At 39.4% G+C, this 21,260-nt stretch overlaps 1 protein-coding gene across 4 annotated transcripts in view; it reads right to left on the reverse strand.

Annotated features, from left to right (window-relative positions):
* Nucleotides 1-21,260, reverse strand: part of nedd4a (NEDD4 E3 ubiquitin protein ligase a) — a 67,187-nt gene that overhangs the window by 20,488 nt on the left and 25,439 nt on the right. Inside the window, exons 1-10 of one of the 4 annotated variants that reach the window (XM_061881745.1) lie at nucleotides 17,062-18,867; nucleotides 9,160-9,210; nucleotides 8,694-8,755; nucleotides 8,469-8,571; nucleotides 8,167-8,330; nucleotides 7,955-8,066; nucleotides 4,588-4,752; nucleotides 4,377-4,460; nucleotides 4,106-4,225; nucleotides 3,787-3,987 (exon numbers count right to left, since the gene is read on the reverse strand). In XM_061881745.1, the coding sequence (XP_061737729.1) occupies nucleotides 3,787-3,987; nucleotides 4,106-4,225; nucleotides 4,377-4,460; nucleotides 4,588-4,752; nucleotides 7,955-8,066; nucleotides 8,167-8,330; nucleotides 8,469-8,571; nucleotides 8,694-8,755; nucleotides 9,160-9,210; nucleotides 17,062-18,333 (2,334 nt within the window). In that variant the 5' untranslated portion in view covers nucleotides 18,334-18,867. Of the gene's footprint in view, nucleotides 1-3,786; nucleotides 3,988-4,105; nucleotides 4,226-4,376; nucleotides 4,461-4,587; nucleotides 4,753-7,954; nucleotides 8,067-8,166; nucleotides 8,334-8,468; nucleotides 8,572-8,693; nucleotides 8,756-9,159; nucleotides 9,211-17,061; nucleotides 18,868-21,260 lie in introns of those variants that run through there. The other 3 variants (XM_061881734.1, XM_061881763.1, XM_061881754.1) reach the window with 3 other exon arrangements.

The raw sequence follows: 21,260 nt of genomic DNA on the forward strand, positions 1-21,260 counted from the left end.
AGTACCACCACGTCCACAGTTTCCAAAAACAATTTGGAATGTGGACTCATCAGACTACAGAACACTTCTCCACTTTTCATCAGTCCTTCTTAGATAAGCTAGGGCCTAGCGAAGCCGGCAGCTTTTCAGGGTGTTGTTGATAAATGGCTTTGGCTTTGCACAGTACAGTTTTAACTTGCACTTACAGATGTAGCGACAAACTATAGTTATTGACAGTGGTTTTTCTAAAGTGTTCCTGAGGTGATATTCTTTACACACTGATGTCGCAGCGCCTGAGGGATCCAAGGTCACAGGCATTCAATGTAGGTTTTCGGCCCTGCCGCACACGTGCAATGATTTTTCAAGATTTGCTTAACCTTTTGATGATATTACGGACCGTAGATGGTGAAATCCCTAAATTCCTTGCAACAGCTGATGGAGAAATGTGGTTCTTCAACGTATTTGTTCACAAAGTGGTGACCCTCACCCCATCCTTGTTTGTGAATGACTGAGCATTTCATGGAAGTTGCTTTTATACCCAATCATGGCGTCCACCTGTTCCCAATTAGCCTGTTCACCTGTGGGATGTTCCAAATAAGTTTTTGATGAGCATTCCTCAACTTTCTCAGTCTTTTTCGCCTCTTATGCCAGCTTTTTGAAACATGTTGCAGACATCAAATTAAAAAAATTAGCTAATAATGGCAAACAAATAACCTTTACCAGTTCGAATGCCAAGTATCTTGTCTTTGCAGTGTATTCAATTGAATATATGTTGAAAAAGATTTGCAAATCATTGTATTCTGTTTTTATTTACCATTTACACAACTCGTTAACTTCACTGGTTTTGGATTTTGTACTTTTTTTTTGTGACTTGCATATTTATGTATATTGCAGCTAGAGAGGCTGCAATATACATTATACATGTACTGTGAAACGTAAAAAAATGTTTTTAAAAATACTATGAAGGCAGATCTCCACCAGACACTGTCTCCCTAAAAAAATTCTGAATCCAGATGGTGAGCGGGACGACACCCAAAATTGAATCATTTGTTCCTTATTCCATTTGACATGTACTTACAGTTAAATTAAATTCCGCTCCTAATTTTTTTGGAGCTTTGTTGCTAATTAGCAGACAGACAGACCCCAGTGAATACAAAACTTTCAGTATTTACAGAGCCTCTCTTTTTCCACATTTTGTTATGTTATAGCCTTATTCCAAAATGGAATACATTCATTTGTGTCCTCAACATTCTATAGACCAGTGGTTCTCAACCTTTTTTCAGTGATGTACCCCCCTGTGAATATTTTTTTAATTCAAGTACCCCCTAATCAGAGCAAAGCATTTTTGGTTGAAAAAAATAGATAAAGAATTAAAATACAGCACTTTGTCATCAGTTTGATTTATTAAATTGTATAACAGTGCAAAATATTGCTCATTTGTAGTGGTCTTTTTTGAACTATTTGGAAAAAAATATATGAAAATAAGCATTTTTGGTTGAAAAAAAGAGATGAAGTAAAATACAGCACTATGTCATCAGTTTCTGATTCTATAACAGTGCAAAATATTGCTCATTTGTAGTGTTCTTTCCTGAACTATTTGGGAAAAAATATTTAAAAATAAACAAGTGATTCAATTATAAATAAAGATTTCTACACATAGAAGTAATCATTAACTAAAAGTGCCCTCTTTGGGGATTGTAATAGAGATCCACCTGGATTCATGTACTTAATTCTAAACATTTCTTCACAAAAAAAGAAATCTTTAACATCAATTTTTATGGAACATGTCCACAAAAAAATCTAGATGTCCACACAGAATATTGCATTGTTGTTTTTTTTCACAGTTTAGAAACTTAAATTCAAATTTTGTTGAAGTATTGTTCAATAAATATATTTACAAATGATTTTTGAATTGTTGCTATTTTTAGAATATTTAAAAAAAAATCTCACGTACCCCTGGCATACCTTCAAGTACCCCCAGTGGTACGCGTACCCCCATTTGAGAACCACTGCTCTAGACGAGAGACAATGTTCTTACAGCTTAATTCGAGTCACCTGTGGTAAATTCAGTTTATTGGACATGATTTGGAAAGCCAAATATCTGTCTATATATAAGGTCTCGCACTTGACAGTGCATGGCAGAGCATAATGTCAAATGAAATGTCTGTAGACCTCTGAGGTAGGATTGAGTCCAGGCACCAATCAGAGCAAGGCACAGAAAAATATCTACAGCCTTGAAAGTCCTAATGAGCACAGTAGGACTTCTTACATCCGAAAATGTAAGAAGTTTGGAACTACCAGGACTCTTTCTAAAGTGTCCGGCCGTCTATAAACTAAGCGATCGGAGTGGTAGGGGCTCTAGTCTAGGAGCTGACCAAGAAACCGATGGTTCATCTGTCAGAGCTACACCATTCCTCTATAAAGAGAGGAGAACCTTCCACGAGGACAACCATCTTTGTGGCAATTCACCAATCAAGCCTGTATAGCAGAGTGGCCAGATGAAAGCCATTCCTTAGTAAAAAGCTCATGGCAGCCCGCCAAAATGTTCCTGAAATACTCTCAGACCATGAGAAACAAAATTATCTGGTCTGATGAGACCCATCCATCCATCCATTTTCTGGTGCCTATCTCAGCTACAATGGCGGAAGGCGGTGTACACCCTGGACAAGTCGCCACATCATCGCAGGGGGTCTGATGAGACAAAGATTGAAATCTTTGGCGTGAATGCCAGATGTCATGCTTGGAAGAAACCAGGCACAACTCATCACCAGGCCAATAACATCCCTACAGTGAAGCATGGTGATAGCAGCATCATGCTGTGGAGATATTTTTCAGTGGAACTGGGAGACTACATCAAGCGATCAAAAGTTTTTCTTGAAGTCTATATTAGTATTGTATTAGATGTGGTGTACATAGCATCTAAACAAGTGCAATATAATTGCCACCGGTTCGCTGGACAGAAGTGCATAAGAGCAAAAGTATTTAGGTCCATCCATCCATCCATCTTCTACCACTTGTACCTCTCGAGCCCATCACCCTTTGAAGGTAGGAGAAAGCCAGAATACCGGGGGAGAACCCACGCAGTTATTGGGAGTATAAGCAAACTCCACAGAAAGACACCGAGCCAATGAATCAAACCCAAGGCCTTCTTGTTGTGAGGCATGGGCACTAACCACTGCTTCACTGTGCTGCCCGAGTATTTATGTCGATAAGAGAATGAGCTGAAGGCCACATTTGACTGGGAACACACACATTTAAGGGTTGCTCCCCCCAAAGTACACATCTTGGATGAAGGCACGCCGTAACAGACTTAAGCCGAGGGAGAGAATGCTGCGTGGCCAGAATCCAAGGGGTTGCACATCTTTTTTTCACTTAAGCAATGGAAGAATGGACCCCTAGTAAATAGTGGGAAGGTATGTTGTTTTTAAGATGTCAAGCAAGAACTTACATATGATTTAAGTAACTTTAGTGCATGTTACGCTACTATATCAGTAACATATGTAATCATCTGCTTTTTATTCCATCGTAAAAAAAAAGAGTGAGTTTTTCAATTCTATATCATCATAAGCATTGTATATCCAGCCGTTTTCTATAACGCTTGTTCTCATTATAGTTCAAGTCGTATGAGCTGGGGTCTACCCCAACTGACTTTGGACGAGAGGCGGTATACACCCTGGACTGATGGCCAGCCAATCACAGTATAAGTATACAATAACTTTGTTAAAACAAATCCCAGAGGACCAAAAAAGTTCAGGACTATACATTGTCACATGAGCAAAGCAGCATAGGGGGTTGTATTCTCCTCACCCAGGTAGTGGTCTTTGTAGCATGGTTAATGAAAAAAGGTCTTCCATTGGGAGCGCTGCGAACCTCCCAACCAACTGGCATGGAGCCAGAATCAGGTGTGGCCTCAGGGTGCAGGGTGTGCTGGGGAGACGCCTCAAGGAACGCAGGCGGTACAGATGGCATTCTAACACTACTCTGTGAGGGTGGTGTTGCATCCACTTTCTGACAAAAAATATGTATTTAGAGGAGAGGAGAAGATAACTACTAGAGCCACTACTTAAATGTGGATTACATAATATCACATGTTTTTTGCACGTTAAAATGAAACTTTGTGCCATACCTGCTTCCTGGGTCGTATCCAAGAGGTTGTTCGAGTATTGTGGTTTACATAGTAGCGTCTTCCTTTACTGTCCCTCTTCTCCTCCCATCCAAGAGGCAGCTTCAGAGAGGCTGCAAGCAGCTATTGAAGGCCAAAAGTAACAGGGATCATTACTAAAATCCCTAGCCTTTTACACCAACAGGTATTTGCAATTCAAGTTCCTAAATAAGTTGAAGTCAAATTGGGAAAGTGAATATTGTGAAATGAGTGACTAAACAATGAAAGGAAATACCATGGTATCAACAGGAACCGCCATTCCTCTCGTCGTGTGAAAACTATGCCTTTGAATGGAATGGATCGGATTAGAAGCATGATCCTGTAGCAGAGAGAGGACACACGTATAAAAGATAATACTTCCCACTGGCCTTCCTTCCTTACTAGATTCTCATGAATGGTTTATATGGTTCTTATTATGACAGGAATGTAAGAAAAGAATGACTCACTATCTGAGAGACGCGGTGGTCTAATGCTGTGGCCCCTGTAATATGCATGTTTGTTAGCTCTTCCTCAAACTCCAGCAACTCCTGGGACAGCTGGTGTGGTGGCGGTGATGTGGGCTGGTTGTCCTCTCGTAAATTGACGGCATCATTTTGAAAAACCTCAGAGTTCTAGGCAATAGGATCAAACACATAAGAAGCACACACTGAGCTTTAACCAAAGAATCAACACACCATCAACAAGAGACTCACACACCCTATACACACACAATAATCCGCTCTCGCTTGTTTTTGTATTTTTATCTTTTTCATTTATTTGTTCACTCATTGAGTGTGAAAAAAGAACAATATACAATGTAAAGCAAAAGTACAAACCCCGTTTCCATATGAGTGGGGAAATTGTGTTAGACGTAAATATATACGGAATACAATGATTTGCAAATCCCTTTAAACCCATATTCAGTTGAATATGCTACAAAGACAACATATTTGATGTTCAAACTGATAAACATGTTTTTGTTTGCAAATAATCATTAACTTTCGAATTTGATGCCAGCAACACGTGACAAAGAAGTTGGGAAAGGTGGCAATAAGTACTTATAAAGTTGAGGAATGCTCATCAAACACTTATTTGGAACATCCCGAAGGTGTGCAGTCTAATTGGGAACAGGTGGGTGCCATGATTGGGTATAAAAACTGCTTACATGAAATGCTAAGTAATTCACAAACAAGGATAGGGTGAGGGTCACCAATTTGTGAGCAAATTGTCGAATAGTTTTAGAACAACATTTAGGGATTTTACCATCTACGGTCTGTAAAATCATCAAAAAGTTCAGAGAATCTGGAGAATTCATTGCACGTAAGTGATGATATTACGGACTTTTGATCCCTCAGGCGGTACTGAATCAAAAACCGACATCAGAGTGTAAAGAATATCACCACATGGGCTCAGGAACACTTCATAAAACCACAGTCAGTAACTACAGTTGGTCGCTACATCTGTAAGTGCAAGTTAAAACTCTACTATGCAAAGCCAAACCCATTTATCAACAATATCCAGAAACGCCGCCAGCTTGGCTAGGCCCGAGCTCATCTAAGATGGACTGATGCAAAGTGTAAAGGTGTTCTGTGGTCTGACGAGTCCACATTTCAAGTTATATTTGGAAACACAGGACGTGGTGTCCTCCAGAACAAAGAGGAAAATAGACTTTCAAAGTGTTATAGGCGCAAAGTTCAAAAGCCAGCATCTGTGATGGTATGGGGGTGCATTAGTGCCCAAGGCATGGGTAACTTACACATCTGTGAAGGCACCATTAATGCTGAAAGGTCCATACAGGTTTTGGAGCAACATATGTTGTCATCCGAGCAACGTTATCATGGAGGCCTTTGCTTATTTCAGCAAGACAAGTGTTACAACAGCGTGGCTTGGTAAAAAAAAGAGTGCGGGTACTTTTCTGGCCCGCCTGCAGTCTAGACCGGTCTCTCATCGAAAATGTGTGGCGCAATATGAAGTGTAAAATACGACAGCGGAGACCCCGGACTGTTGAACGACTGAAGCTCTACATAAAACAAGAATGGGAAATAAGTCCACTTTCAAAGCCTCAACAATTAGTTTCCTCAGATCCCAAACGTTTATTGAGTGTTGTTAAAAGAAAATGTGATGTAACACAGTGGTGAACAAGTCCTTTCCCAACTACTTTGGCACTTTTTGCAACCATTAAATTCTAAGTTAATCATAATTTGCAAAAAAAAACAAAGTTTATGAGTTTGAACATCAAACATGTTGTCTTTGTAGTGCATTCAACTGAATATGGGTTGAAAAGGATTTGTAAATCTTTGTATTCCGTTAATATTTACATCTAACACAATTTCCCAACTCATATGGAAACGGGGTTTGTATGTGTGCGACAGGTTAAGAAGACCATAAGGTCTTGTAAAGACACCTACCCCAAAACGTCCCAATTTACACAGCATACTCAAGGCTATATTAGGTGAAACAAGTGTAAGGGTGTGACTAGATGTGGGTTATTTCACATTTAGAGAGCTTTACTTATGGTAAAAATGTATTGAAAAGTTAGTAAAATGCCTTTTGACACTTTAAATTAGGGGTGCAATGGTATTGTAGCTGCCGCGGAATTTCTGTTTTGAAGTGTTCAAAATAACGCCTTGATGTGTGACGGTTTCAAAGGAAAACTCGGTGAGTGTAGTTTATTTCTGGCGCGCACACCTTCTCATTTCAATGCTTTTTCTGTATTTTCAAGACTATTTACCTTGTAGATTGTCACTGGAGGCATCAAAACGTTGACACCTGTGAAGTGAAAACCATTTCAGGTGACTATCTCTTGCAGCTCATCGAGAGAATGCCAAGAGTGTGCGAAAACAAAATCAGCGCTATGGGTGGTTATTTTGAAGAAACTACAATACAAAACATGTTTTCAGTTATTTCATCGTTTTTTGTTAAGTACATAACTCCACATGTGTTCATTCATAGTTTGCTACTATAGCCACTACTATTTACATTGTAGTGACAATCTACAATGTAAATAGTCATGAAAATAAAGAAAATGCATTGAATGAGAAGGTGTGTCAAAACTTATGGCCAATATGAGGAAACTGAAAAACTACTTAATAAATTCTCAATCAATCATCCATTTCCTACCTGTTCTGCACTAGGAAGCAGCACCATGGACAAGTCGCCACCTCATAAACATCACTCGGAAAAGATTATTGAAGCCATCGAAGCTAAACATCCGTTTGTGAGGTATCCATCCATCCATTTTCTACCGCTTATTACCTTTTGGGGTCGCGGGGGGCGCTGGCGCCTATCTCAGCTACAATCGGGCGGAAGGTGGGGTACACCCTGGACAAGTCGCCACCTCATCCCAGGGCCGTTTGTGAGGTATTTACCTTGTTAAAAGTTGTGTTAGTTAACTTTTCTGAGAGACAACATTTTCCAAACGGATATAAAACATGTCCACTGCAGAAGACAATGTGTCTCATAAAGTAAAAGTTAAGAAACAAAAAAGTGAACATTATTGTGATGTTTATATTGGCACTTTAAAGACACCATTGTTTTTTGTTTTTTTTATATTTGCTTGAAACAGTAATCAGTATACTATGATGACATCAGTCCCCCATTGAAAGGGTAAATCTAATCTGTTAGTCTACGCCACAGTCACATTGGTAGATACATGATTCATTACTATTTTTATACACAATTAAAAGAGGCCTGATTCAGATGTAAGACTATCCGATTCTAATTATTTGGGACTGGTTGTAACGGGAACAGTGCTAAGAAGGCACTGTAATAATACACATAGTTAAAACATTAAAAACAATGAGGTTCAAAAAGGAAAGCAAACGCACAGCATACCCCATTTTGTGCAGTGGCCTCGTCAGGGTCTGAGATTTGTCTGCGTGTGAGATAAATCTGCTCCCTCTGCCTTGTCGTGTTTTGTCGCCTTAGAGTGTCCGTGCTACTATCCCTGTTTAGAGGAGAGACACAAATACACTCTGACCATCAGTACCGCACCATGAGTCATTTAATAGAAACATGCTCAGAAGGAAGAGAAGAGTGGTCTTAACTGTAATGATGGTCGTCGCCACTGTGTGGTTCTGCTCTCATGGTGGACATAGTAGGTTCTTCCCAAGTTGTCCTGACGTTCCTCCCAGCCTGGTGGCAGAGCAGGCGCTGGGTGGCAGTGCATGGGACCTGACATGTCCTGAGGTTCCAACAATTCCCATTCAGGCTGCTAGAAAATATTAAAATGTTAAATATTGAAATGCATAACAACTTGGCTGTATTTCATACAAACTCCACTTAACAATATTCCCAGACTGTTTGTATACATACCAAAAATGTATAGTTAATGCTAAACTGGACTTACATCCGTATCATCAATTAGATCTGTTGTTTCCTCATTAGAACCTGGGTTTTTTGGCATATAGGTCATTTTGAGTCGCAGATGGCCCCTAACTCTGGACTTGTGGCTGCACGAAAAACATACTAAATGTAGTCAATAGTCTTTCGGGGTATAAGGAAGCAAAGATGTATTTCAATGGAATGCAAAACAAAAGATTAAAAGCTTAAATGATCATGACATCACGCCAACCTTCTGGGGTGAAGCAGAAAATCCTTGAATGAGTATGGCCTTTGTGCATTGGGATTTTCTGTCTGAAGAAAAAAATAAATAAATAAAACAACAAAAAAAGTTGAACATTCTTATACTTCAAGTTGGTGATGTAAGCTGCAAGGCACTGTGCCACCATAGGGTATACTATGAAAATACCAACGCATGCAATGAGGGTCACACATACAAGCGAGGCCTCATTTGCTAGCATTTTTTTGTTTATTATAAAACACAAGCAGGAATGGGACATACAGTAAACATGATGGACTCTGTTTCCATAACTGGTGACAATGATGCGAAACAGAAGCAGGACTAAGGGTATGCCTATTTACATGACAGGAGACATAGGTGAGACAAAGGTCTGTTCTTGTACAGTAAACCAAATTACATTTATTGCACATGAATGATATACAGTACAAAGAACAAAGGGTGTGCAGCAAGAACTCACTGGTATCTGATTGAGGGGAACATCCACCTGTCCCAGAAAGTCATCACGTGTCTGATAAGGAGACAGAGAAGGGATCACAAAAATACACTGTCATGACATCACAGTATTTTTAACAGCTCCCACACCCACACAGACTTAAGTACCGTGCCATTATCTAACAAGGGTATGCTTAATGTGAGCAGATGTTAAGTGTAAGTTAGTTACTTTTTTTGCAGGTTAATTAGAGTTTTTCCTAAGAATTAATATGGTTAGGCTAGAATGCTTAGGGCCAGCTAACATACAACACTGGGGGAGTTTGTGACCCAAGTATCACCCAGCATTATGTACATACATTGCGTATGTAAAGTGTAGAAGAGGGATACTTATTATGCAAAACCCTGTTTCCATATGAGTTGGGAAATTGTGTTAGATGTAAATATAAACGGAATAGAATGATTTGCAAATTATTTTCAACCCATATTCTGTTGAATATGCTACAAAGACAACATATTTGATGTTCAATCTGATGAACTTTTTTTTTGTGCAAATAATCATTAACTTTAGAATTTGATGCAAGCAACACGTGACAAAGAAGTTGGGAAAGGTGGCAATAAATACTGATAAAGTTGAGGAATGCTCATCAAACACTTATTTGGAACATCCCACAGGTGTGCAGGCTAATTGGGAACAGTTGGGTGCCATGATTGGGTATAAAAGCAGCTTCCACTTTGTAAGTAAATCGTCAAACAGTTTTAGAACAACATTTCTCAACGAGTTATTGCTCGAAATTTAGGGATTTTACCATCTATGGTCTGTAAAATCATCAAAAAGTTCAGAGAATCTGGAGAAATCACTGCACGTAAACGATATTATGGACTTTTGATCCCTCAGGCGGTACTGCATCAAAAACCGACATTGGGGTGTAAAGGATATCACCACATGGGCTCAGGAACACTTCATAAAACCACTGTCACTAACTACAGTTGGTCGCTACATCTGTAAGTGCAAGTTAAAACTCTACTATGCAAAGCCAAACCCATTTATCAACAATATCCTGAAACGCCGCCGGCTTGGCTGGGCCCGAGCTCACCTAAGATGGACTGATGCAAAGTGGAAAGGTGTTCTTTGGTCTGATGAGTCCACATTTCAAATTATATTTGGAAACAGAGGATGTGGTGTCCTCTAGAACAAAGAGGAAAATAACCATTTGGATTGTTATACAAACCCCGTTTCCGTATGAGTTGAGAAATTGTGTTGGATGTAAATATAAATGGAATACATCCATCCATCCATTTCTACCGCTTATTCCCTTTTGGGGTCACGGGGGGCGCTGGCGCCTATCTCAGCTACAATCGGGCGGAAGGCGGGGTACACCCTGGACAAGTCGCCACCTCATCGCAGGGCCAACACAGATAGACAAACAACATTCACACTCACATTCAATTATTTGCAAATACTTTTCAACCCATATTCAATTGAATGCACTACAAAGACAAGATATTTGATGTTCAAACTCAAACTTTATTTTTTTTTTGCAAATAATAATTAACTTAGAACTTCATGGCTGGAACACGTGCCAAAGTAGTTGGGAAAGGACATGTTCACCACTGTGTTGCATCACCTTTTCTTTTAACAACACCCAATTAACGTTTGGGAACTGAAGAAACTAATTGTTGAAGCTTTGAAAGTGGAATTATTTCCCATCCTTGTTTTATGTAGAGCTTCAGTAGTTCAACAGTCCGGGGTCTCTCTCCGCTGTTTCGATGGGAGACCGGTCTGGACTGCAGGCGGGCCAGGAGAGTACCCGCACTCTTTTTTTTACAAAGCCACACTGTTGTAACGCTTGTTTTGCTAAAATAAGCTTGGATGACAACATATGTTTCTCCAAAACCTGTATGGACCTTTCAGCATTAATGGTGCCTTCACAGATGTGTAAGTTACCCATGCCTTGGGCACTAATACACCCCCATACCATCACAGATGCTGGCTTTGGAACTTTGCGCCTATAACACTTCGAATGTCTATTTTCCTCTTTGTTCTGGAGGACACCACGTCCTCTGTTTCCAAATATAATTTGAAATGTGGACTCGTCTGACCACAGAACACCTTTCCCCTTTGCATCAGTCCATCTTAGGTGAGCTCGGCCCCAGCCAAACCGGCGGCGTTTCGGGATATTGTTGATAAATGGGTTTGGCTTTGCATAGTAGAATTTTAACTTGCACAGATGTAGCGACCAACTGTAGTTAGTGACAGTGGTTTTATGAAGTGTTCCTGAGCCCATGTGGTGATATCCTTTACACACCGATGTGGGTTTTTGATGCAATACCGGCTGAGGAATCCCTAAATTCCTTGCAATAGCTCATTGAGAAATGTTGTTCTAAAACTGTTCGACAATTTGCTTACAAAGTGGTGACCCAAACCCCATCCTTGTTTGTGAATTACTTAGCATTTCATGGAAGCTGCTTTTATATCCAATCATGGCACCCAACTGTTCCCAATTAGCCTGCACACCTGTGGGATGTTCCATATAAGTGTTTGATGAGCATTCCTCAACTTTATCAGTTTTATTGCCACCTTTACCAACTTCTTTGTCACGTGTTGCTGGCATCAAAGTCTAAAGTTAATAATTATTTGCAAAAAAAAAAAGCTTATCAGTGTGAAAATCAAATATGTCGTCTTTGTAGCATATTCAACTGAATATGGGTTGAAAATGATTTGCAAATCATTGTATTCTGTTTATATTTACATCTAACAAAATTTCCCAACTCATATGGAAACGGGGTTTGTAGGTGCAAAGTTCAAAAGCCAGCATCTGTGATGGTATGAGGGTGTATTAGTGCCCAAGGAATGGGTAACTTACACATCTGTGACGGCACAATTAATGCTGAAAGGTCCATACAGGTTTTGGAACAACATATGTTGTCATCCAAGCAACATTATCATGGACGCCCCTGCTTATTTCAGCAAGACAAGTGTTACAACACCGTGGCTTCGTAAAAAAAGAGTGCCGGTACTTTCCTGGCCCGCCTGCAGTCCGGACCTGTCTCCCATCGAAAATGTGTGGCGCATTATGAAGCGTAAAATACGACAGCGGAGACACCGTCCTGTTGAACAACTGAAGATCTACATAAAACAAGAATGGGAAATAATTCCACTTTCAAAGCTACAACAATTAGTTTCCCCAGTTCTGAAACGTTTATTGAGTGTTGTTAAAAGAAAAGGTGATGTAACACAGTGGAGAACATGCCCTTTCCCAACTACTTTGGCACATGTTGCAGCCATGAAATTCTAAGTTAATTATTATTTGCAAAAAAAATAGTTTATGAGTTTGAACATCAAATATCTTGTCTTTGTAGTGCATTCAACTGAATACGGGTTGAAAAGGATTTACAAATCATTGTATTCCGTTTATATTTAAATCTAACGCAAATTCCCAACTCATATGGAAACAGGGTTTGTACATACAGTACTGTGTTTACATGAACAAATATAGATCTGGGCCTCCTTCATCCTGCCCAAAGCACAGCCAAGGCAAACCAGAGTCAAAACAATGGAGTCTACATACAATATAGGCACAAAAGTCTTGAAAGAGGGATCTTAATTTACTTTAATAATGACTGAGTAATTGGGCTACAAGCCCCTGAATTTTAATTACCGTACTCATATTGCCAACATATTCTAGACAATTGTACGTTTACAACTTTCTGGGAACCCTTTGGAGAAGGACTTTTTTCTGTCCCTGGTCCACAAATGCAGGGTTGCGCAAGTGCATGCATCTCGTGTGAAAGTGTGAAGTGTGTAAAGTGAAGTGAATTACAGTTTAGTTCAGTGGCAGTGGGAGCAGGTGGGTAAAGTGTCTTGCCCAAAGACACAACGGCAGTGACTAGGATGGTGGAAGCGGGGCTGGAACCTGGAACCCTGAAGGTGCCGGCATGGCCGCCCTACCAACCGAGCCACGCCGTGGGAAAAAAATAGGAGACCTGACCTCAACCCCACCAAACAGAAAAGAGATGATGACTGAACAGGCCGTCTCTAGGGTCCAAAAACAGTTCATTTTGACCTCACAAAACAACGAAAACTCCAAGAAAAAACACCCTAACATTCAATACAAAGTATTTTCAGAATAGTGGAAGCGGGTATACAGTAGCTGCATGTGGGAGGCAAATTCCCTGTTTTCTTCCTTTTTCACTTCCTGTAGATGTAATTGCATTTTGTCAGAATTCTTGAGCCCACATAGTGCAACAATGCCAATGCATTTCTTCAGTGCTCCTTCAGTGTGGTATCTTTCGCAGACATAATCACAGTAGACAACTTCAAACAAATGCAATTATGTTTGTTATCTTCATTTCTATTGTTATTCAGTTTGCATTGGCCAACAACAAAGATGGACATACAATACACAGATAGGGTAGTAGCAAGAATGATAACATTTCATATTCTTCTTAATTAAATCAGACTAATGATTAAAATAGCCAATTTGTAAAAGTCTGTTTCAGACAATCAGATGTTACATAGTACAAACGAACGTGACAGTAATTGGGCCAGTGATCCTTCAGTCAAATAAAATGTCAGCAGAGTATTTTGTAAACAGTAAAGGCCAATGGTGATAGTAAAAGCAGCTGGTTTAAAAAGTCAAGTAAATCTCTAGATAAGAAAATAGGCAGATTCTGGAAGACGGAACTGATGCTTAACAATGATGAAATAGCACTAAAAACATCCTAAATTTTACGTCTGAGAAGTCCAAGAAATTTTAAGGTCAGTGGCAAAGAGCTCAAAACACATGCCGAGGCGTCGGCGAAGCAAAGCGAGTAATATTTATCTCTGCTTTGCCACTTTAAACTACTTGAGACAGGTGGACTGCAAAGCTTGTGAAACCTTAACTTCTGACATGCAAGCCAGCTAATGTTTTTGGACTGGCAGTACAACAACATGTCAAACACAAAGTCAACCCAATCAGGAGATTACAAAATGTTTTCACAAAACAAATGTCCCTGTCATGACAAACCTAAAAAAAACAAGTAAAATCACCAGTAGATGAAAGAACTACAGAAAATGTACACACCCCATTTGTGCTTGTATATAACTAGAAAGCCAGCCTCCTGCTGGTTATTTTGCTGTTTTACAAATTAAGTCTTACAATTATTTCCAGGCAGGGCTTGGAAAATTACCAGGCTCTTCTCCTCTCATAGGCTGGCTGTTCCTTAACGGCACAATCACTCCTAAAGGAATCTGGGGGAGTTCCAACTTGAATTAGGAAATGCAGACAACCACCCTTCCTACACATGAACATGTGGCAGGTGCACTGAAACACTAAGCCTGTCAAATTCTGCAACTCCATAACGGCATGTAGGTCAAGTTGTGGATAGTGAATGTGTTATTGGTCACTTCTAGACATTTATGGCAATTTATAAAGTGGGTGTTTGTGTGTACATGTGTATGTAATAATGTTGATTCAATAATAATAATAATGTTGACCCAAATAAAGAACTTAAATGTTATAATTACTTACGTTTTAGGTAACGTGTGTAGCATTCTTACCTCCAATTTGTGAATTAATTCATGACATCAACCACAACCCGATAACTTGTGTGTTTAAGTTATTTTTACTCATCTTTTTCATCCTGTTAGGCTGGTTGTAAAATAAATAAGGTAACATTTTCAATATTTTCTGTCGTTCTACTCTTTTGGATACATCTGCTCAGTAGAGTGTAGACCTTACGCAATACCAAAGCATCCTGATTTGGAGTAGCACCAAATTGTACACATTTATAAACAACGGCGGTGAAAATCCCTTGAAGGTTAAGGAAAAGATTTATTAAAAAGTTAGAGTAAACAATTGGTGGCATTTTTTGAGTCCACTGCAAATAGCATCACTCATATAAGGGGTAAGGCATATATTGAAATCGTTCTTAAAAAAACAAACAATAAAGCATATTGAATATGGCACCCTATTTTTATAAATAAATAATTGATTAAATACCTATTTCAAATTATGTAAAATTAAACTAAAGTCCGTAAGTTACAATAGATGCACACAACACTACAAAGCCACCAAAGGCAATTGAGGAATGCATTTTCACAAAGGTTGCTCTCTAAATAATGTAAATATACATTTTTTTTATGTTTAGTAAACTTCTTTACAACATCTAAAGAGCAACCTGTAAGATTTAATCCGTATATTCATTAGCGAGACTGTTTATATTTCTCTGTAGTGGCTGTTGTTTTGGTTAGCAACCAAGTTATTGATGAAGTTATTTAATTCCCACATGTGCCTATTTGGTGTCTATTGGGTTCTTTAATACCCATATGTGTCTATTTTGTGTCAATTGGGTTCTTTATTGCCCATGTATGTCTATTTGGTGTCTATTTGAACCTTTTGCTCATCATTTGAAGTGCAGACTACAAGCAGACTCCTATTTTGTCATATGAGGATCCCAATATGTGTAACATTAACCATAACTGAAACTTAACCCGGAAATGTTCATTCAAAATGTAAAAGATCGTATTTCAGTCAAAATTAATTGATCAAGACACAGTTTTCATGTTGCTTTTGAAAGTACCTTTAACAACACAAAACCTGGATACAGATGAGAAGTAAATTTAGATCCTTCAAATGAAGGCTACTATGTAAATACTGCAGACTAACCTGACAAGCGACTTAATGCATTTGGGGAGTGGGAAGCACCTGATACTTTACAAACACAATTGGCTTGCAAGATGACCAACATAGGAGGGAGTTCACCATGCCATTAATGAGAAAGTCTCCCCCTCTCATTGCGGACGTTGACACCCAAGAAAATCAGCCCACCCAATTTCCACACATGGTTGGCATGACTCTGCTCTACTTTAGTATCATGCTGTTAAATTTGATTCCAGGGGACTGAGCGGTGCTACAGAGCACCAGACTATCTGGAGTCAGAGGGAATATTTCAGAAGCACTTTATTTATATCAGCAAGGGGCATTGCTTTTCTCGCCGCTATTTTTAGCAATGGCAAACGCTTAGGGATATTACTCATAGTGCAAAGAGAATAATAGTATATTGTAAGCGTTCTAAAATTGGACTCATGGTTGTGAATGTGAAAATGAAAAAGCTCATAAAGTAAGGGCATTCAAGATTCAAATTAATAGTTTTTTTCTTTTTAAAACAGTTCGCCAGTGGACTTACTGTAATGTGACTGAATACCTCTGACTTTTTGTCCACATTTAGCTCTTTATTTGCAATACTTTACTTTGCCAATCTTCTTAGTTACAGAGTGTCCATCTATCCTGTTGTAAGCCGAATGCTTTGGCATCATTTAAAAAAAAAGAGTTTTAAGAGCAGCAGTGCAAAGTAGTGCGGAATTATCCTTATCATCATATTAAATGCAGCCTAATAGTAGTCATCTTCTGTGGGTGATTAAAAAAATATGCAATTTTGGATCAATAATGATTCAAATGGATTATATTTGTACAGCGTATTTCTCTATAAACTCAAATTGCCTTACATAGTGAAATCCTAAATCTACATTTTTAAGCTACATTTAAACCAGTGTGGGAGGCACTGGGAGCAGTTGGGTCAAGTGTCTTGCCTAAGGACACAACAGCAGTGACTATGATGGCGGAACAAGTTGCTGGTGTAGCTGCTCTGTCAACTGAGCCACTCTGCCCCCAAACTCTGCTTGAGACTGACACAAAATTTGGCTGACGCATAGATTGTAACGCAAGACTCAACGTCACATACTCTAAAAAAGATTATTACGTCACTTGAAGACCTGTGGAATTTCCTTCAACCAGTTGAACAACTTTTGAAGCAAAGGCAAACGGTTGTTATCTGCTACTTTTTGAAAAAAATGGTACATTCTGTAAGAGACGCTTGCCATTTAAGTACATTTTCAGCTTGGAACTAAGAGTGTCAGTCAACCCCAAACAAAGATAACACTCACCTTTGCACTTTGAGCCAAGTTATTTGTGGTAATGTTTCCTTTGCAGGTTGCGTTTGCATTATTAACCAAGCTAGGCAACTTGGCTGGACAGCATGGAGACAGATGAATGTGCACGTGTGGAGAGCAAGGAATACCAAGTTTTGTATTTGAAACATGACATGAAATCCCAGTGTTTGCGCAGGGGACTTCCAGAGAAAAGCTCCGTTGTATGGCACGATGACACTGGTTTTCTTCTGACCTTTTCCACTGGTTTTCTAATGCACATGAGTTTTTCTCTGGTGGTTTTGTGGAGGAGAATAAACAAGCTGAAGTACTACGATACAGTTTTTTTTTAGGGTCCCGTTTTGCCTCCGGATATGAAATTGGGTATGGGTCCTCAGGATATTCCGCATTGACGGTACATAATGATGCTGCTGGTCTCTGGTGGGCAAAGTGCAGGAGAACGCTCCTTAAGCGACAATAAGACTGTTCCATCACATTACTCCCATCCATCACTTTATGTTTAAGTTTGTCTGGTAAAGGAATATTTAAGTGTACCATATGTTTTGTGTCCAGACACTCGCTCATAGGGTTTTCTTCTGGACAATGCGGGCCACTTAAGAGAGTGTCAGAATCTTTCCAGGTACCTTTCTCCTTATCCTTTGAGGAATCAGTGGCAGGTGTTTGAAGAGGAGCTCTTGTTGCCAGTGGAGCAGGAAAGGGAACTGGGCTTACTGGATAAGCAGGTGGTGTGTTGCAGGGGCTCTTGGATAAGATAACCAAGGAGGAACAGCGTCTTAAAGGTACCTTAGACTTGCAGCAGGGAACACTCTTCTCTTGAGTGGTTGTGCGCTTCTCTGGAGTCTCTGGGTCAAAGATACTATTGCTACTACAGTACCCGGCATCGCTGACCATACTGCTGCTACAGGAACTCCCGTCACAGCCTGTAATCGCTCCCCCTTTGGTGCTCCCAGAGTCTCCATTCCCCAAGGAGTCTTCTAGTTCTCTGCTGAACTTGCTGCAAGGTTGTAGTGAGATCTGAAGAACACTCTTTTTACTACATCCTCCAGGGTTAACCTTTGGTATGAATATTGAAGAATATCTCTGTAAATGTTCATAGTCTGGTGACAGCGAAGTCACCTTGAAGTGTAAAGAACTGTGTGCCAGACTTTCTGTGGGGCTACCAGCTGACAAAATGACTCCACTCTCTTCACCATGTCTGCTGCGACTCTCTGACAGAGGGTCGGTGTTGCTTCTCCTTGATGCAAAGTCCAAACGAAGCCAGCGTGCCATTCGTTTAACTCTTTAATACCTGCAGCGCTGGGAAGTGCTGCATGATAAATGTTGTTGGTCGGAAAAAAATCAAAGCAAAGCAACTGCTCCGTGCTTTGCGATCACAATCATTAGTGGCTGCACATAGCCAAAATAGCTCTGGCGACATCCTACATTCCGCTGCAGGCTGATCTCAGCTTTTGTCCAGAGGAGGTCAGTGGTTCTGTTTGGAGACATGACCCAAACACACAACCTTTGAAACTAGAGAAATCCCAGAGGTTAAAACATATACAGAGGCCAGAATTATTCTAAATCCCAATCCAATGTATAACTTTTAGGTTTACGCAAAATCCAAGGGTGTGTAGTGTCTCAAAGTTCCTGTCTTCTCCAGCTGAACACGTTACCTCTCTACACCGCATCTCAAACTGAACTGCTGCTAAACTGTTACATCTGCTTCTAGCCTCTCACTCAAGACTGTACTTCCTGCTGCGGCTAGGCTTCTAATCTTTCCGCAGCTCTGCACCCCCGCAAATATTTTTACCCACCGCTATTGGATTACAGGAAATCCAGGGGAAATCAAAATCATTCTGTATCAAAAACAAAATTAGTCAACCAAAATCACGTGCAGTCAAATATAATAATAATAATTTTTAAAAAATTTCACTGACTTTTTCACGGACTGCCAGCAATAGAAATTAAGCTGTAAATCTGTAATACGAACTGCCCCCCAACAGACAATACTAAATAAGAGCAAGGACGACCTGATTTGACTGTGACATGACAGCTGTTATATGACACCTCATGTAACTGTCGGCGCTGGTCCGATTTCCTTTTACCGCTCTTGACGGCACTGTTTATTAATGGCAAGCTATTGTGAACTAGGCTGTCCTGTTTAAACTACCACCACGCAGTAAACCTTGTGACAGGCTATTAATTGACATGCATGAAATAAAGAATGGATGACACATTTGTACTGTATTTATGTACAATCACGTGATAGGACAATGAATATCTACACCTAACTAACACAAAACACAAAAATCTTAACACCGTTACGACAGTGACATGGTCCCATTTTGAAGCAGGAATAGCCAAAAGGATGACTTTCTAGTATCACCCGAGGGTCACTGGTTCAAATCCCACCTGAAACCAACCTCGTCACGTCCGTTGTGTCCTGAGCAAGACACTTCACCCTTGATCCTGATGGGTGCTGGTTGGCGCCTTGCATGGCCGCTCCCTCCATCAGTGTGTGAATGTGTGTGTGAATGGGTAAATGTGGAAGTAGTGTCAAAGCGCTTTGAGTACCTTGAAGGTAGAAAAGCGCTATACAAGTACAACCCATTTATTTATTTATTTATTTTAGTGGTCTATAATTGTAAAAAAATCATGATATAGATTATTTGATTCTCCACCCCCCCCCCAAACAAATGTAATTTGTTAGTTAATATTAATAAAAACCCCATAGGCTCTAGCTCGTGAACCAGCTAAACTGTAGAAAATGAATGAATTAAATACTAAACACCCAATGAACACTGAATTGTGCGTGGACCTGATGAAGGGAATGTGGTTCATCATGTGGGCAGCATGAATGGCAATATTACATTTCAATGTCAACCATTAGCCTCCAAGATACAGAATGCTGTCATGAAACATATAGGAGTTCATAGTAGGTGAAAGGTTAAGCTATGAGTAGCAATGTTCTTCCTATCCATTTCCCGTTATTGACATTCACTGTCGACCAATCAATGGACAACAGGGCTGGTCAACTACTACCTGCCATACTGCTGCTGACAACACAAACACAACTGTAAAGCTTACCATACTGACGGTAACTGAACTATACTGCGTAACTACATGTTTAACAATCATTAAGAAAATACTAAATGGTAATTAGTAAGGTGTGACACATGCAAAGGAGGAAGTCATTCAAGTTTTAGGTGGCGGCACAGACAGTGGATGCAGGATCTTAATGATCATTTAAAACAGTGGACTTATACTCTTTTTGGTTTCATAGAAATGTAGTTGCCCTTTACAAAGCAGTGGACAACTTAAATTCTGAAATGGAACACAATGCACAGCAATTTGGACAATCTAATTTACAACCAGGCTTTAAGTTTAATTAACCGGAATAAAAATGTGCAAAAGGCTCAGCCATGTTTCACATATTCAACCATTTCCTGCTTCCTGCTGTTTCTCAGAGTACACTATTACTTACGTTCTCACGACACTTAGCTACTGCATACATGAGATGTTTTTGTCACTATTTGCCTTTCCTTGTTTGGTCTTGGCAAAGGTCTTAACTGAGTGTTCCTTTACATTACATCTCACTTGTTATTAATGTAACCGGTGGTAATTTCCTCTCTGCTTTGTGTGATGAGTGTTTAACAACAACCCACACCAGGGTTCCTGCACAGCTCACTTTACTTGCATCTGACAAAGTCAACATTAAATACAGATCGATGTAGTCAATATTGTGGGAAAATGTCATGTACAGTCATGTACAGATCAAAGACAAAAATAGTGTTGTATACAACAAACCAATGAAACTAAAATAATATACGTGAAAAATTCAAAACACACACACACATATACATACATATATATATATACACAAATATACACATATATATATACACACACACACATATATAATATATAAAGGAACTCTCCTGAAGGAATCAATAAAAGTACTATCTATCTATCTATCTATCTATCTATCTATCTATCTATCTATCTATCTATATATATATATATATATATATATATATATATATATATATATATATATATACAAACATACATGTATACACAAACATATATGTACATATACTGTATATATACATACATATGCATATTTACATACATATATACATACCTGTAGATACATACATACATACATACATACATGTCTGCACCCCCTCTCCAAGGCCCAGGCTAAGACCGATTTT

This window comes from Nerophis ophidion, linkage group LG02 (assembly GCF_033978795.1).
Source record: "Nerophis ophidion isolate RoL-2023_Sa linkage group LG02, RoL_Noph_v1.0, whole genome shotgun sequence".
Lineage (NCBI taxonomy): Eukaryota > Metazoa > Chordata > Actinopteri > Syngnathiformes > Syngnathidae > Nerophis > Nerophis ophidion.